General features: G+C 37.7%; 2 protein-coding genes across 3 annotated transcripts in view; one reads left to right on the forward strand and one right to left on the reverse strand.

Moving 5' to 3' along the window:
* cacna2d3a (calcium channel, voltage-dependent, alpha 2/delta subunit 3a) overlaps window positions 1-19378 on the forward strand; it is a 950991-nt gene that overhangs the window by 740622 nt on the left and 190991 nt on the right. The gene's annotated exons all lie outside the window — the stretch shown is intronic.
* lrtm1 (leucine rich repeats and transmembrane domains 1) lies at window positions 3180-16707 on the reverse strand. The gene is made up of 3 exons (XM_072582310.1): window positions 16418-16707; window positions 14331-14927; window positions 3180-4489 (listed from the first exon to the last, which is right to left on the reverse strand). Exons 1-3 carry the CDS (start codon window positions 16422-16424, stop codon window positions 4056-4058), a joined length of 1038 nt encoding a protein of 345 aa, XP_072438411.1. The 5' UTR covers window positions 16425-16707; the 3' UTR covers window positions 3180-4055.

The raw sequence follows: 19378 nt of genomic DNA on the forward strand, positions 1-19378 counted from the left end.
CTGTCATCAGCTCTTCGATCATCATGAGCATTGGAGGCATCAAGTAAAGATTGATGCAGCAGCTGAGTACTTTATAAGTACTGCATCATCAGCATTTTAATACTGAGATTTACAATGAGCTCAATGACAATGGAACTCTCTATGTATGTGCAAATATGTATCAAGATTCATTTTATGACCAGTTAACTTTTAACGTTGGAAGTTGACAGGTAGCAAATTCTAAATTTTAAAGATTATTGGAAGCTATTTTACAAAACGCTTCATATGATGGTCTCAGATTAATTTGTTTCGGAAAAAGATTTCTCGCTTAATACCTGCATTAAAATTTCACTTTTGCATTAATAAACATTTAAAAATTCCTCATATTCAACAAAGTTGTAGTTTATTGACAGAATGATGTAAGTAACTCTCTTCCAACCCAATTGTTTTGAACACTGATTACACTTGCACTGCTGGTTGCTTCATAATGTTTTATATGAAATTAAATACTGATGTTGCTTCATAATGTTTTATATGGAATTAAATACTGATTGTGCAACAAAAACACTTAAAACAAAATCCTATATAAAGCAGAGAAAGGACTGCATTGTTAACATTTACTTTGATTCTGCAGTCTATTAGAATATTGAGTTGTCCGGTGGCAGTTGCAAATGGTAAAATAAATTTGCCACAAAAATCAAAGTAAGGACCAATTGAATCTCCAATTTTGTCACACCAGTTTCACTGAAACCCACCCAATGTGATTGTGCATGGCAATAGTTTGGCAGGGACTTGCTCCAACTGCAGGCACTGGTAAACTGTCTAAGAATTTGGTGTGAATTACCTGCATTTAAACAACTCAGCATTACTTAATTGGCATGAGTCAGCATTTAAGGAGGTAAGTAAATATAATGGCTATGCAAGTTAAAGTCACCACATGCACCAGTCAAGGCTCAGGAAAATGGGAAGAAGGTACACTTCCATGCTGAAAGCTGTGGAGAGCAGTTGTGGGTGGGGGTGCTACACAATACCAAATATAGTCAAAGAGAGAAATGGAAAATCTTAACATGAGAGAGTCATGTGACTAGTATCAACAGATAACACTTAAAACATTAACATTTAATTATTAGAGAACAGAATTACAGAAGTTCAAGGCAATATTTTATTTCCTTGCATAATAAAGGGAATGAATCAGCAGGCGAGCAGTAATTGGCAGTGACATGTTCACGGTCCCAGCAACAAGCCGACACCAGCTGAAAGTTAGTGGTGATGGTGTCACATGTTGGGTATGTGGGGGACATTGAATGATCTTAGGGTCAATTGTTGTGCAGCCATGGATGGTGATAGGGGTCGTATGTTGCAGAACAGCGGTTGCTGATAGGTGGTGACACGATCATGTGGACTACATCTTGCAGCTGCAGGTTTGTGAAGGACAGTGGAGAAGATGGTGGAAGAGCAGCTAGGAATCACACTAGGTTATATCAGTCACCCCAAAATATTACCAAACTGTCTGAATATTATACCGTGTTCAGTCAGTCTAGGGGCTGGGCTGAGTTGATGATGTTTGGTCTCTATCCTGCAATCCAGCAGTATTTTTAAAGATGGAAAAGAGTCAGTGAGATCACCAGTACATGGAGCCTGGCTTCAAAGCTCCTTTCTCTCCAGATCAGAAAATCTCCAAGATGAAGCTCAGCCTCTTTCAGAACAACATGGACAGAAGTGCTACTAAACTAACGAGCATTTCTCTCTCCTGCTGCTCAGCTAGAGATTAAAAGTCCACTCGTCTTTGTTTGAAGAACATTTCCGTGGTATAATAATCATTATTATTCTTTCCAAACTCACTTTGTTCTTTCTTCTCTCCTTAACTTACCCTCAGTTATTGAAGTGATGGGGTGTAAGGCGAAAGGGCTTGGAAACAGGGGAAGCAACAGGTGGATGACTTCTGCCTTACACAGTGCATGAGATCTATACGAAGGGCTTTTGTTCAAATCCCAATTCTCCTGCTCCTCAGATGCTGCCTGTCTGCTGTGCTTTTCTAGCACCATCCTTTTCGACTTTCACTCTCCAGCATCTGCAGTCCTCACTTTCTCCTATTCTACACATTAAGCAAATACTGATAGGCAGATGAGTGTTACAGTCCCTCAGAAGACAGGTTATATTCTTATGCTGTCACCTATTTCTGAAAATTGATTACAAATGCTGATGATTGCCCTAAAGAAGATACAAAGGAATTTAAAAGATGTTTCCAGGATTGTTTAACCACGAGGAAAGATTGAACAAGGTATTTTCTTTGGAACAGAATAAGGACAGTCTTAATTGGAGGGTGTAGGTTTATTGGGGGGGATGGGGGCTCAGATAAATGGAACATCATTTTCAATTGACAGAGATGTTGCCAAATAAAGGCCGAGTATTTGTCGTAGAAGGATTACCGATGAGATGAGGGAAAAGATTCAAACCAGACAGTAATTTATGTCTGAAACTCACTGCCTGAAAGGGTGATAGAGGTGGAAACTTGCATCATTCTTAATAATTACTCATTGGGTATCTGAAGTACTGTAACCTGAAAGATTATAAACTAAGATCCAGAAATGGGATTTCATTTGACAGCTCTTTTGTAGCAGGACAGGCATGCAGGCTGAATGGCCTTCTTTTTACCATAAATCACGATTATTCAAAGGACATATCTATGTACATGCATATACTTGATGCTGTTGTATTCTAACGATAATTAAGTTAAGGTAATACTTTTTTAAAGTATTTGGTTAGTGTCCTCCACTTATAGAAGGTTATCATTCAGATTTTTTTCTTTGAAAAAGACACTTATGTAACAGGTATAGTCTAAATATCAATATTTTAAACACAAACTAAATTGAATAAGAGGATATTCATCACATGTAATGGTGTCACTGGCCCATGCTAATAGATGAGTGAGTCCACATGAACTTGCTTCACAGATGTTCTTCAGATTGATTTGCTCTGTTTTAGAAACCACTGTTGCTACATAGCAAAGTCTGCTGAGAATTAGTTTAATGTAAACGTTGTAAAACTAAGAGAACTTATACAACATATATTAAGACCTTGAAAAACTTTTATATTCTATTTTGTCTTGAGGTTATGTTAATATGTAGATGTAATTCAAGAAGTAAAACAGATGTGTATAACATTGGCAGCTCTTTAATTTGAGATTTCAAATATATGTATGATTGATTACAGATTACATTTTTCACAAAACATCTTTTAAACAACTACTTTTCATATTAACTGTTTGTAATAATTAAAAATTGATACTATATTCTATCAGGAATCTTGATCTCTTTGACTTTTTATCCTTTTGAAAACAATGGAGTGATACAACTATTGGTCATGTTAATCTGAAAATATTTTCAGAAGGTTTTCTGATATATTTTTGGTTTTCGGTGATTTAGGCTTCAAAATTATATTGTACTATATTAGCCTATGTACACTTAATACTTTAAAAGATTTACTTTTTCATTCATTATAAAAAAGTGAATGCCTCTGTGGTTATATTAACAAGTGACATACTTCAGTTTCGCTACATAATTTCAAGGCCATATCTTTTATGGCTTATTTGAGCAGAATAATTTTATCCCAAAATGTAAAACAAAATAAATTGCTGAAATGTATCTTTAGTAATGGATACCAAAGTGTTCCCAGTTACAATTTTGAAGAATAGACTAAATTACTAATAAGAATAAATTGTATCTTACAATTAATGGTTAAATAGAAACGACAAATGATCCTTTTTGCACTATATCATTGAATACATAGCATTCTCTATAATGTGTTTAATAATCTTATATGTTTCCCTTCTTTGTTTGACTCCACACCTTATTTATAATTGACACTTAGTTTAAACTTAGTCTAAACTAATATACACATTAAATGATTTACATGCAACATTCTGAAGGTCCGAAATACTCTAACAATTAAAACAGTTTGGTACATTAGATATCTGCTAACTTATGAATGTGGTGTTGATCATAAATTGTCACCATTTCTGACTTGTTGGTTTCTAGCTTACTGTGATATTCTAAATGCAGTCGGGAAGTCAAAATTCATGGCAGTGAACCGTCTAGTGGCTCCTTCTCTTCTGCACTTCCTTGTTCAACCTCTGGACCCAGATGTTCCAATTTCTTTAGTTCCCTTTGATATTTAGCCATAAGAGCTGCATAAGAACAGCCATAAATTGCAGCTGCTAACATCATCAGGCAAACTATGCCACAGATGACACCAGTTATCACAATTGTGGCAACAGCATGACGTAAGCTGCCTGTTCGTGGCTTTGACTTTGTAGTACAGTCTGAATTATTGTCATTTTCATTTTTGACATGAAGGTTTTGTATAGTAGGATTTCTGTGGTCAGAGTCTGCATGAGGTGACTTATATTCAACAGAGAAACATGGTTCGAATAATTCATGAGGAATTTTCATAAGGTCTTTACTTCTTAAATCTTCAGGTTCTGTACAGAGAATCTCATCAATCTGACCTCCTATATAAAACAGAATGAATAATAGTATGAATTTTTTTCTTTTTTTTCAAGTTAAAAAAACTAATCTTCCTTTGTATTATACATTTATTACACCTGGAAGCCTGCCTATGGATATTCAAATTGAAAAATGGCAAAAAAAAACTTGTTGGGCAGAAGGGCTTTTTCCACACTAAAGGGCCTCTATGTTGGGCAGCACGGTGGCTCAGTGGTTAGCACTGCTGCCTCATAGCACCAAGGACCTAGGTTCAATTCCCACCTTGGGCAGCTGTCTGTGTGGAGTTTGTACATTCTCCCCGTGTCTGCGTGGGTTTCCTCCACATACTCCAGTTTCCTCCCACAGTCCAAAGAAGTGCAGGTTAACTGATCTGGTCATGCTAAATTGCCCATACTCTTCAGGGATGGTAGGTTAGGTACATTAGTCAGGGTAAATATAGGATAGGGGAATGGGTCTGGGTGGGTTACTCTTCAGAGGGTCAGTGTGAACTTGTTGGGCTGAAGGGCCTGTTTCTACACTGTAGGGACTCTATGAAATAAAGGAATTCCAAGTTCCTTTTTGTCCTGTTCCTCACTTTTTGGATTTGTTTCTGAGTCGTTTTATAATAAATGGATACCTGCCAATAAAATTACAAATTCAAGGTTATCTATTGACTCTTCAGATGTCTAAACATGGAAACACTTTTTGATAATGCAGTTTCCCTTCTTTCTTTCAGCTTTGTCCATATTACATGGGGTCACCTTTATATCGATCATAATTTGATTTTGGATTTGGCCAAGTGATTTTTGTAGTCAGATGATTTTGTTGTATGCTAGTCCTCTTGAAATATCTCAGCTAGCACCAATATACCCTATTTGTCTGCATCAATGGCTGGATTCTGAAATAACTAGCAAGTCCTGGAGTGGGACTCAAACCCTGAGTCTTCCAGCTCAGAGGAGAACTACTCGCTGAACCACTTCAACTCCCTGCATTATCATTCATTTTTATATTCTGGAAATATTAAAATCTATTCATAAAATGATTCAGGTAGCCAATTGAATGTGCTGTGGTTTGAGAATTCATACTGTTTTTCCTTACTTGGAGAAGAGAAGAATGTCTCACACCAGAATTACTGGGGAGGTAGTGCTATATTGATAATGACATGGGCTGGTAATCTAGAAACTGAGCGTCATGGTAGCTCAGTGGCTAGCACTGTTGCCATACAGCAGCAGGGTCCCAGGTTTGATTCCTGCCTTGGGCGACTGTGTGGAGTTTGCACATTCTCCCCGTGTCTGCGTGGGTTTCCTCTGGGTACGCCAGTTTCCTCCCACAGTCCAAAAATGTGCAGGTCAGGTGAATTGGTCATGCTAAATTGCCCATAGTATTAGGTGCATTAGTCAGAGGGAAATAGGTCTGGGTGGGTTAGTCTTCGGAGGGTCGGTCTGAACTGGTTGGCCCGAAGGGCCTGTTTCCACACTGTAGGGAATCTAATCTGATGAACAAAGGTTATGAATCCACCATAGCAGATAATGAAACTTGAATTCGATAAGAAAATATGGGATTTTAATTTAAAAATGGCTAACCTAAAGTCAATTGTCACAAAACTCCAACTGAAATAGTCATCATATCCTTTAGTGAAGGTCATTTGCCTCTGTACCCAGTTTTGCTGACATGTGACTCCAGATCCACAGTGATGTGGTCAATTCTTAATTTTCCTCTTGGCAATTAGAGATGGCAATAAATGCTGGTCTAGTTAATGTCACCCACATCCATGAATGAATAAAAAAAGTTAAAAATGAGAAGAAGTGTTGATAGCAAATAAAAACAGGAAATATTTGAAATACTCAATTGATCAGGCAATATCCATGGTAGAAACAACATTCATACTTCAGGTCAGTGGTGTTTCAATGATGGGTCATTGTCCTGAAAAAATTATCTTTGTTTCTCTCCTGACCTGCTGAGAATTTTCAGCATTTTCTATTTCTATTCCTGACTTCCAGAGGCTGTTTTGCTTTTGTTTAGGTTTATGAAAAACCTCGCTGTCTTTTTTTTAATGCACAACTGCTTAACAAGATGCTTTAAGAAATCAGATTTTCTGGCACGTACAGTAATCCCAAATTCATCCAGGGTTTAATAGCGGCGTAATCCTGGTCTCAAGTAGATCCATAATAATACTAGGAATTTAGGAACAAGTCAAGACGTCGAAGGTTTCTGAGAAATACTGACTCCAGTGTTTAAACAGTTATGATAATATTGTGTTACAGTACTAGATTACCAACCCTCAGGTTGTAAAATTAAATCCCCATGACGAAAAACTTTTGAATTAATTTCAATAATTGTGTAACTAAAAAAGATGGCTGAATTGTAAAAACTCAAATGTTTCACTCCCTTACTCAGTCTCATGGACTCATGTCTGACCCAAATTCTTCAACTGGCCTTTAGTCCCAAATTACTAGGCCTAGCCAGTCACTCAGTTGCATTCCAAGCAACTAGGGATGGTCAAACGATAGGACCATGTCAGGTTCACTTGCATCCTGACAACAAATAGCAAAGAAGTTTAATGAATTGTATTGAAGCAATCACAATTGTCCAAATAATATTGCAAGTTGACAATATAAAATGGTAGTTGTATAACATAGAGGATACACTTAACAAGAGGTGCGACATAAGTGTCTGGAGTTATATATAAGTAAATCGTTGTAATTGTCACGGTAGGTTGAAAAAGTTATTTTTCAAAAGTACAGGATTCTGGACTTCATAAGTAGAGGTCTATTGTTCAGAAAACAAAGAAGCTATGTTAACCTTTAATACTGGTTCAGTCATAAGCTATTGTCTCCACTTTTGGGCTCTTAACTTTAGCATGAATGTGAGCACTTAAGGAGAATGCAGAAACATTTATAAGATTGATTCCAAGGATTAGGGATGTCAGTTATATTGCTAGATCGAAGAAGTTAGGTTTGTTTTCCTTTGAACAGAGAAAGGTTTAGAGGAAATTTGAAAGGGATATTCAAAATCATGAGGGAACTGAACAGGTTAGTTACAGGTTATTCTATGAAATCAAGAATCAGAGGACACACATTTAACGAGAAGAGCCAAAGACAAGTTGAGGATAAACATCTTTAGGTAGCAAGGATCTGAAATGCACTGCCTGAAAGTATGATGGGAGGCAAAATCAATAATGGCTATCAAAAGGGAAGGATTACATAGGATTTGCAATCGATAAACTGACCAATCAGCCAAATCAGTATGATGGCATTTGTGCTCTAATCAAGCCCATCACATTACCCCCCCCCCATCCAAATCTACCATCATAACTCTCTATTTCCTTCTCCCTTAAATGTCCATTTAATTTCCTGTTAAATACATCTGTACTACTCAGTTCAATCATTCCTTATGGTAGCGAGTTCCATACTACTCTGCAGCATAAAAGTTTCTTCAGAATTCCCTGTTGGAGTTCATAGTGACTTTCAAATTCAATCTTTCTAGGTATGTTATTCCCCACAAAAGGAAACATATCTGTTGGGGGAAGGGGAAATGGGGGGGGGACAGGGGGGATGGCAGAATGGCGGGTAGGGGTGATGTGGCAGTAACATACTGACACAATGGTAATGTCACTGGACTAACAATTCAGTACCTCAAATTAATGTTCTATGGTTTGAATCCTGCCATGGCAGACAGGGAAATTTGAATTCAATGAAATACTAGCTAAATGGTGACATTTAACCAGTTGATTGTTCATTAATGAGTTCACTAATCCCTTTTAGGGAAGGAGATTGGTGATCATTATGTGATTTGGCTTACATGTGACTTCAGACCCAAGTAATGTGGTTAATTCTGATCCACTCTATGGGCAATTAGGGATAAGCAATAAATGCTGGCCTAGTCAACAATACCCATACCACATGAATTAATTAATTTCTGTAGCATCTACTTTGTCAAAAGCTTTTATAATTTACAGAACTCTATTCAATAACCTCTGAGTCTTGTTTATCAAGTGAAAGGAGACCCAGTTCATCAGTCTTTTCCTGATTTTTATTTTCTATTGAAACAACATATTTCTGGTATCAATTTCGTAAATCCTGCATTCTTTCCAATGCCTCTATATTCCTTTGATAATATAGTGTCTAGAACTATGTACAGTACTGTAAGTGTAATCTAACCAAGGTGCAATACAAATTCAACATAACTTCACTACTTTACAATTCTATCCCTCTAGAAACCAAGCATTGTGTTATTTTGCTCTTTTTAAGGCTGTGTTTACCTGTGTTACGTCATTTAGTGATTGGTATATGTGTAGTTCAAGACCCCTTCTTACTTCTACTCCATCTGAATTTGCATATTCCTAGAAATAAGTAGCCAAGCCTATTCTTCTTATTAAGCTTCACACTTAACTGTGTAGAACTCCATTTGCCAATTATTTGTCTGTTCTGCAAATTTATTAATGTCCTCTTGTAATTTGCTGCAGTCCTTCAGAATATTGACAATTCTCCTCCACCACCGCTTCCCAAACAATTTGGTGTCATTTGCAAACTATTTAAAACATGGCTTTTTGATTCTGAAGTCCAAATAATCGATCTCAATTGTGAATGGCAGTGATACCTGTGGAACACCATTCCTATCTTTATCCACTCTGAGTAACAACCTTTTATTCTCAAACACTGCTTTCGGTCTTGAAATCAGCTAGCAAATCATTCTGCCACTTGTTCTCACTTAAAATACTTGAAGGAAAAAGAATCAAGACTACCAGGAAATGACAGGGGAGTGGAACTAACTAGGTTGTTCTTGGAAAGACTCAGCACAGACTCATAAAGCCAGTGGCCTCCTACTATGCTGTAACCATTCTGTTATTCTATGAAATCAGTACCTAGCAAGCTAAGTATGAGCATCTTGATCCTTATGAAGACATTTATTGTCATTATGGCTCTGTTGACTGGAATCTTCAAAGCCATGACTGAAGCTTTCAGTAATGCATGTTTCACTGACACAAATGAAAATTGATCTTGAAAACTGCCAGCCACGTAGCAAGCAAGATTAAGCTCTGATTCTTCCATCTCTCTGCCCCAATCTAGATGAAAAAGTAAAGCTGGGCAGAACGTGGAAGTCATGATCCATCTCTTCTGAGCTCTGATCAAACCAGACCATGAGCACTGTGTCCGGTTTTGGTCACCAAGTCATACAAGAGATACATTCAAGCACTGGAGGGATTATAAAGAAAGAATACAAGGTACCCAGAAAGTGGCGGGAATGTGGAACTTGCTACCACATTGACTAGTTGAGGGACACAATATAAATACATTTGAGGGGCAGGTGAATATGCATTTAAAGTCAAAGGAATAGAGGATTATAATGATAGTTGAGTTAAGAAAGGATGAAAGAAACCTCAAGTGGACTATAAAAACCAGTATGATCTGAATGGATTGAATTGCCTGTTTGTATGCTGTGTATTCTTTGTCATTTAATATTAACCATATCTGAAATGTGATATTAGACCATAATGCAAATTTTCAATCTGGCATATGGTAATCTCATATATATAGGCCTGCATTATGTGGTTATATTGACAGTAAACCAGCTATTAGTATTTGCCATGACAACTGGAAAATTGACAACCTCTGATGTCCACACTGTAGTATTAAATGCAAAGTCCAGAGGCTGCTAACAGTGATTACCCACTCCTCCATAGGATCTACTGCTGAACTCCTGAGAATAAAAGACATCTAGAAATCTTCTGAATTGATGTGAACATAACATTTTACATTTTTAGTCTCTGTGTAAACACCCTTGAAGGTTTACTCTTTGTGCAACTTAACCAAATTACGCACTTTGGATAAATTTGGTTAAATTACATTTTTGGTGTAACTAGATTCTTAATATTTTACTAAGTTCATAAGTATTGCTAGATGATCTGACTCTAAAAATAAATGATGGAATATTAAATTTCCCCATTATAATAGGTTTTGATAGATTCCATAGACCTCTCAAAAATTTTTAAAAATTACATTTGTTTAAGGTATTTCAGCTTTTATCTTAATTCCAGTGTGTGCATTGATCCTTATTTCATTGTCTTTAAAAGAATTAAACAATAAAAGATAATCAGCAGCTATTACTTTCTGATTTACTGTAACAACTCATCAATGTGGCTGGCTACTTGATCCAGCTGAAGACAATATGCAACTGGATAAAGAGTGAATGCAGTCACTGTTGGGAAAGATGAAATCTACACCGCAGAGATGACTAATTTTTGTAAACCACTTTCCTTCAGGTGGTCAGTGAGAATCATCATTACCACTGACCATAAAGTCTGGGAAATTGCTGTAATGTAAAATAACATTGAGAAGATAATATTAATTTGTAGGGCCAAGTCAAGGAGGTTTGTGTTTCAACTAGCTAAATGTAAATTTTGCATTGATAGCTGGAGGTTTTGCTAGATAGAGTCATGGATATTTGGAATGGAATTCCAGATAGAATCGAGAAGCTAAAAACCTTGCATGCATTTCAGAAACAATTAGTAGTGGTTTAATGTGGGAGGAAACCATAAGGCATTTGTGAATAGATGTATTCATCTGTTATTATTGTAATTCTCAGTTTGTAGGAAAAATTCCCTGATATCATAAGGAGTGTTTTTGCATCCAGAACCTGGGAATACCACTTTATTTCATTTGTTCATGTTATGTGAACAGAACCAGTATTTATTGCCCATCCCTATTGGTTATTAAGAGGGTAATGATGAACAATCTTCTTGAACTGTTGCATAATGTGAGTATGTCTACGTTGCTGTTGGGGAATGAAAGAACAACGATGTAGTTACGAGCAGGCTGATGTGTACTTTTAATGGTAACTTGCAGGCAATGTGTTCTCATGTGCCAGCAGCTATTGCTTTCTAGCTGGTACTGATTGTGGATTTGTAAGGAGCTATCAAAGGATCCTCGACAAGTTGTGCAATGCATCTTGTAGATAGTGCACCCATGGTAGGGGTAATAAATGTTTACAGTTGCATACAGGCTGCTAATAAAATGGATTGTTTTGATCTGGATAGTGTCAAGCTTCTTAATTCTTAATGATTATCATCAAGCTAAGAGGAGAATATTCCATTACACTTCTCCCATGTGACTAATCAATGAGGGAAAGATGTTGGGGAATCATAAGGTATCCTGAGTAATCTGTGTTACTCATCAAAGAACACCCAACCTCTAACCTTCTCTTGTAGTCATAATATTTATGTGACTAGTCCAGTTGAGGTTCTGATCAGTACAGACCACAGGATGCTGATGGTAGCATAATTCAGTGATGGTAATCTCAGCGACTATCTAGGGGATGTGATTTGATCTTCTTTTGTTGGAGATCATCACTAACTGGCATTTGTTGACACAAATCCTACTTGTCATGTATCAGCACTTTGCTACTTGTTCTTGAGATCTGAACATCCCTGGCATTTATTTATTAACATCATTTATTAATCATCTATAAGGAGCTTTGAGCATGTCATGGTGAACCATCTTGAACCACTGCAGTTTTGCAGGGCTGTTAGGAAGGAAATTCCAAGAATTTGACACAATGAGCATGACCAAATATGAGTCACAATTATGTCCAATTATTGTTGTCCAGGTCTTATTTCAAGGGGCAGTGACTGCTTCATTATCTGAGAAGCAGTGAATGGAACTGAGAACTCTGCAGCCACCAGCAAACATCTGCACTTTTGTCCTTAATAGTAGAGGGATCTTTGTGTAAACAGTTGAAGGTGGTCAGGCCAAGGATACCACCTTGAGGAGCTCCTGCAGTGATATCCTGGAGTTGAGCTGATTGATCTCTAATTTTCATTTTGCTAAGAAGGTTCCAGCCAGTGGAAAATATTCCCTCTGATTTTGATTGACTTCAGTTTTGCTAGGGTTCCTGAATCACATACTCAGATACATCCTTGATGTCAAGGAAATCTCTCCCCTCAACTCTGGAATTCTTTTGTCCATATTTGGACAAGGCTGTAATTAGATCAGGAGCTGTCTGATCTTGGTGGAGCTCAATCTAAACAATTGATTTATTCACCATCTTCACATCCACAATGAAGCAGCTTGTCTTCCCACATTTGCTATACACAGCATCTGAAGAAATGTGCAAGAGAATAAATTCTGCCTGAGGAGCCAGTTTTGGGGCAGTACTCAACCCTGTTTTGTTTCTCTACTCTATGAACAATGTCTACTGGAAATGGCAGTTTGAATCAGAATTGCAGTTGGAAACTTTTACATATAATTTTGATTATCAGGAAGAAGAGGGGCTATGTTGCAGGAATAAGAAAAAAGGGAAAGGTAATTACAAAGCACTGCAGTTTGTGCTTATAACTTGACATATTAACATGCATCCACATTCACTAATCAATGAACCTATTAAATTGTGCAACATGATTCTGATAGATTTAATTTCCCATACTTGGAGCCTCAGAATCACAGAAGTCTAATTACACAGACAGAGGCTATATGGTCCATTTACCTGCACTGGTTCATTAAATGAGTATCATTACCTAGTGCCCATCTCCACTTTTGTCTCCTCACCTTGCACATTATTTTGATCCAAATAATTTTCCAATGTCACCTTGAATGCTTCAATTGTACCTGCCTCCACCACACCTCCCAGCAGTGCATTCAAGATCCTAACTTTTTTCCTTACTTCACTCTTGTTTGTTTTGCAGATCACTTTAAATTTATTACCTCTTGCTTTTATTTATTTTATAAGTGGGAAACAGTTTCTCTCTATCCAGTCAATCCAGCCTGCTCATGATTTTGAAAACCATTATCAGATCTCCTTTCAATCTTCTCTTCAATGACAGCAGTCCCAATTTCTTCAATCTATCCTCATAACTGAAGTTCCTCATCTATGGATACTTCTTCACAGTTTCTGCACTCTCTCTGATGAGTTCACATCCTTCCTACAATGTGCCACCCAGAACTGTATATAATTCTCCAGCTGAGATCTAACAAGTTGGATATCATTTCCTTGATCTTGTAATCTGTGCACCTATTAATAAAGTTGAGGATACTGAATGCTTTACTTACTGCTCTCTCTACCTGTCCTGCCACATCCAATGGTCTGTGCACATTTGATAACAAGTTCCCTCTGTTCTTGCAACCCCCTTTAGAATTGGACCCCCAAAGTTTCATTGTAATTTTCATTTCGTGACTCCTTGAATTTGTGTGGTGAGTATAGAAATTGCTTAATATTGTAATTTTCTATCTTGGTCTTTATGCTATTTTTAATTTAGGATCAACCTTTTTTCTCCTATGTTTCTGATTATGTCAATGTCCTATTCCTTCACTTAAGGCACAGTCAAAAACAAAATATGTTCAAGGATCAGAAAAATCCTTGATTGTTTTTCTGTCTGTTACTCTGTCTACTGTCTCATGTTGTTGTGTCTCGGAGTCACTCTAATGAAATATTTATACTTGGTGAAATTTCATGGATATTCATAACCTATGTCAAACTTTTTTTGCACAACCAATTTTCCCTGACTATAATATAACTGAGAGCATGATTCACATATAAGGTCACCCTTTTGTGATTATTGGACATAATTATTTAGAAGAAAAGCCTATAACACTATTATCACAAGGAAGTGAAGTGAGAGATAAATTCCTATGTGTTAGGGAGAGCTGACAAGAGGCAGGAACAACTTAAACTAGTGCTAAGAAACGATTACATTTGTTATTCATATTGTGATACAGCTTTGATGTTTCAATGAGCTGGAATTATTATAATATTGACAAGAGATGTTAAAAACTGTAGCTTCCAGTATCTCTTAAAGGTCCATTCAGATTTTGTGCATGAGAACAAACAGCATAAATAGTTCCTGAAATAGTAAAAACATATCTTACTACTAACCTTTGTACAGAAAGCTTTCTAGCCAGAGTTTCAATCCAGCCATGTGACAGTCACATATCCATTTGTTTTTCTGGAAGAAAAGGACCTGTAGATTTGACAGTGAATCCAAAAGGGCAGTGTCCAGTTGATGAAGTTGGTTTTGATGCATGCCAAGCCAGATCAGATTCTTCTGGTTCTTGAACAAACCCTCAGGCAAACTTGTAAGATTGTTAAATGACAAATCCAGTTGCTTGAGATTTTGGGTTTCATGAAGGGTTTTATTGTCCATGTAGTTGATGGAGTTATTTGCAAGATTCAGTTTGAGAAGATTATGCAATCCATCAAATGTATGTGATGATAAACTTGAAATAATGTTATTTGACAAGTCTAATACCTGCAGTTGAGGCATATCAGTAAAAGCAGCATTTGATATTGTGTGAATATGGTTATTCTGTAAGTATAGGATTTCTGTGTCAGGAGGAACACCTTTTGGAATCTCTGAGAGTCTATTACCTGTGCAGCTCACTTCTTTCAATGTAATGTTGCATAGACATCTCTCTGGACATCCATTAACTGTGTATACTAATAAGAGACCAAGAATTCCGAAAGTGATTTCACCTGTAACCAATGTAAACAAACAGTTTTCTGTAAACATGATTGCCTATTGAGTTAATTACTGCCTATGAATAGCAATATTTTTCATCCTGGAGCAACATCATGACCCAATTCCATTATAATTGCAGATTTCGTAACGAGCATTATAAATTAGTACATGATTCTCCCTGCTCCTCTGCAGGGAGAATCATGCACTAATTTACTATGACACAAGTTTCCAGCAATTTAAGATTCAATTTGGAAATGTAAAATTGGGGTGAATCAAAATAAATGGCAATCCTATCCAATTGAGTTTACTTCTTAGATTTATAGATCTTGCACTGTAAAATTTTACTTTGGAAGTGCATTAAAATCTTCCTATACTTATCACTAATTGGGAAAGTGACAAATGTAAAAAAATGTCATTGACCGCATGTAAAAATGCACTTAGCAGAATATTTAGCAGATCAGCAGGGTGGCTCAGTGGTTAGCACTGCTGCCTCACAGCAACCAGGAACCTGGGTTTAATTCCACCCTAGGTGACTGTCTGTGTAGAGTTTGCACATTCTCCCTGTGCCTGCATGGATTTCCTTCAGTTGCTCTGGTTTCCTCCCATAGTCCAAAGATGTGCCAGTTAGGTGGATTGATTAATTAAATTCAGCACTACACTAGAGCTTCTACTTAACTCCACAAAAAATGCTTTTAGTGATAAGATTACTATTAATGATAAGATTTATGTTAATGAATAGTCATTTGGTATTATAGAACTTGAGTATTGCTGAAAAAGGACACATTTGTTGGATGTTTATGTCTTGCGCTCATCAGGGGAATTTACAAGATTCCAATATTCACAACCTAATGTTCCATTTGAATATACATTGATACTCCTCTGAATTTCCCAATGTGTACAAGACAAAAGCTTTAACAAAACATGTTTTCTTTCTCATCAGTTCAAAAGATTCATGTCCTTGCAATGGTACTCAACCTCTCTGAAATGGGAAGGTCAATAATTGAAATTGTGAAGACTCAGTCCTGCTATTTTAAAATTCTTTTCATCAAATTTTCAAACTTAAAATGCAATTTTTTTCTTACTATACTTTTGTGTCTAATTGATAGTCGCTTTCCCCCTTCTTTATTATTCTGTTTGTATATGATTTGCCTGTAAAGCACCCTATTTTCTCTCAGTTATTCCTTTGTTTCTTTTTCAATCCTTACATCTCATTGGTTCAGAAGCTGGACTGTAGGCCCCATGATTCACCAGGACCCCAGATCATCTGTTTCACTCTCTGCACTGTATCAATTCGCACTTCCAGCAATTGCGACACAAAGAATCATCAATCTGAAGACTGAAAGAAATAACTCATCGGGTACAGTGCATCACAAAATGCCCAACTCCCACAAAATTACTATCAAGCTTTAAGTGCATTAGTGACTTAAATGTACGACAGACAAATACTAAATAACAATTTCCTATTTTTAACTTGTACAAGATCAGCCACTTAAAACAGCCTTACCTTGCATTGTTTGTACCTGGTGTTTTCTTTCCTTTCAGATAGAATTGAGCTAATCCAGAAAGTTGCACATAAAAGTTAATACTGATTTATATTTTCAATATTCACAGTCTAGTGTTCCATTTGAACACCAGCTGAAGAGGATTGCGTTACCTCAGGTAGAATTATGCAGCCAGTAGTAAGAATTGACTTGTAGGGGTGCTTCGTTTTTGCTGCAGGCTTCCCACAGTGTTTTTCACAAAGTAAGTGCTAGCTTTCCATGTCTCCTCCGAACATACCACATGAGCAGTGGCTGTCAGTTTAGAGGAGACAGCTGTGCCTCACAAATCAAGATTTTATAGCTCAGGTTTTGCAAGTTTTTTTTAATCTGCCTGAAGTTCATTGGATAAAAATAAACCTGCCCCCTGAAATCCAGGGCAAATGTTAAACTCTTTCAATGTTAGCATTGCTAACAAACCTACTAAGTTGGAAAAGACCATGTGTGACTTTCAATGTGCATAGATCTTGATTTTAGGCATTGACCTTTACAATATCTGCATGAGTAACCTAGCTTCTGGATGCACATTTTTGACCCTGCTCTTGTTTATCTCTTGGGACTAATGTTTCTTGCAGAATTTCAACATACTGGTTCCAGTTGTAACTGCCCCTACTAGGGAAAAAGAGAGCATAAAAATAGGAAAACTTGGAAAAGAATGTACCAGTAGCACTGGGACACTATTCTGAGATATACAAACCAAGTCATATCAGAACGCGTTATTTGCAAGTGTTATTTTTCTTCCTTCTAATTAGCATAAATGAGGTTGCAGAGGAATCTGCAGGTAAAATATCAAGAGTCACTCATATCCAATGAGCATGTTTTCTTCCTACTGTGCCCAATATTAACCAGCTCTTTTGAGCAGAAGAGCAGAACATCCACAGAAAGAAAGTGGGAAGTCCCGTTCAAAACATGTATATCAAATCTAACGATTTCCTTAGGACCTGTTCTACAGTACCAACCAGTGGCCAGTGAGCTGAAGGCAGGGTGTGCTCCCTTGTCAGGCAAAAACAGTGACAGAAGATCCTGGGACAGAAGATGCTGAGATGGTAAAAGTGATAAAGTGTATCCTCAAGTTCTCTTGTGGACTAGGAGGGTCAGAATTGCACTACTGCCTTCATAAGAAAGCTTCACATGTCATGATTTATTCCATTTAGTTTGAGCATGGTTAAGAATTGCACAACCCTAGGTTATAGTCCAACAGATTTATTTGGAAGCACGAGCTTTCGGAGTGCAGCTTCTTCATCAGGCAGTTGTGGAGGTTAAGACCATGCTCACAGGATTTATAGCCAAAGGAGTCCAGTGTTATGGAGATGTGAAACAGTAAACAATTTTAGATTTAAACTTTCATCTTTTATAATAGGATATGCTGGTTTCTGTTCTTTGATATGTAAATCCCAGAACTTCTTTTAAGTTACATTCTCAAGATAGCTCAGCTTCTTAAACAATAGGTGTGAAGTCTGTTTGTGTCCCAATGCTATGTCAGACTGACAAACATTCTATATAATTTTAGAGTTTTACATGGATTCATACAGCAAAATGAAATGTCATTCTGCAAAAACAAATTCACCCCATAAGTTTAAATTTGTGCGCGTGTAGGAGCGATAAGTTGTGTATGTGAGTGTATGAATGTGGGTGTGAGTGCACATGATAGAGTGTGTGTTTATATATGTTTGTGTGTAAGTTTGGTTAAGTGTGTGTGAGTGTGATGGTGTGTGTTGGTATGAGTGTGGGAGGTGCATGTGAGAGAAAGCTTATGTATGGGGGCGCGGTGTGTGTGTGTGTAAGAGAGAGAGAGTTATCATGCAGTGGGGTCACCTGTAGTGTGACATGAACCCAAGGTCCCAGCTGAGGCCATTCCCATGGGTACCAAACTTTGCTATCAGCTTCTGCTCAGCCATTCTGCATTGTTGCTTGTTCCGAAGTCCACCTTGGAGAATGATCACCCAAAGGTCCGATTTCGAATGTCCTGGACCACTGAAGTGTTTCCTGACTTGGAGGGAACACTCCTGCCTCGTGATTGTGTGGTATCCATTCATCCATTGTCATAGCGTCTGCTCGGATGAGCCAATGTACCATGCCTCGGAGCATCTTTGCCTGCAGCATATGAGGTAGACCATGTTGGCCAAGTCATGTGAGTACTTGCTGCGTACACAGTGGGAGGTGTCACTATGTGTAATGGCGTTACCCATGTCAATGCTCTAACATGTCAATGCTCTAACATGTCTTGCAGCGGCTGTTGTGGCAGGGTTGTCTGGTGTTGATGTCCTGAGGCTGGGCAGTTTGCTACAAATCATAATCTGTTCAATGTTTGGTGGTTATTTAAAGGTGAGAATTGGGGATGGTCTTGGTGAAGTAGTCACCCTCATCGATAATGTGTTGCAGGCTGCGAAGAGCATGGCGTAGTCATTCGGATCCCGGGAAGTACAGGACAATGAAGGGTACCCTGTCTTTTGTAGCTTGTGTCTGTCTGCTGAGGAGGTATTACAGTTTCTTGCTGTGGCACATCGGAACTGGCAGTCAATGAGTTGAGCATCATACCCCATTCTTATGAGGACATCCTTGAGCACTTTCAAGTGTTTGTCACATTCCTCCACATCCGAACAGATCCTGTGTATGCGTAGGGCTTGTCTGTAGGGGATGGCTGTTTTAATATGTTCCGAGTGGAAGCTGAAGAAGTGTGTAGCATCATGAGATTATCTGTGGGTTTGCGGTACAGCAAGCGGCTGAGTGCCCATCCTTGATGGACATGCGTGTGTATTTGGAAGTTTGAGCATAGTCAGGCCCTCACCGCCAAAATCACAATCCGAGCTTCTCTACCTCCCCTAACTTCCTAATTCTTAGCCTTCGTTTCTTCCCTTGCCACTTGTGGCCCAAGCTCAGTATCTCCCCGTTTCCACCTCTCGCTGCCAAATCAACTGCTAGTAACC

Source organism: Chiloscyllium punctatum, chromosome 12 (genome assembly GCF_047496795.1).
Source record: "Chiloscyllium punctatum isolate Juve2018m chromosome 12, sChiPun1.3, whole genome shotgun sequence".
Lineage (NCBI taxonomy): Eukaryota > Metazoa > Chordata > Chondrichthyes > Orectolobiformes > Hemiscylliidae > Chiloscyllium > Chiloscyllium punctatum.

Excerpts from the sequence above, each read along its gene's own strand:
- lrtm1 (XM_072582310.1), bottom strand. Across the intron at positions 4,490-14,330 it reads AGAAAGCTTTCTGTACAAAG|GAGGTCAGATTGATGAGATT; the intron begins GTTAGTAGTAAG and ends TGTTTTATATAG.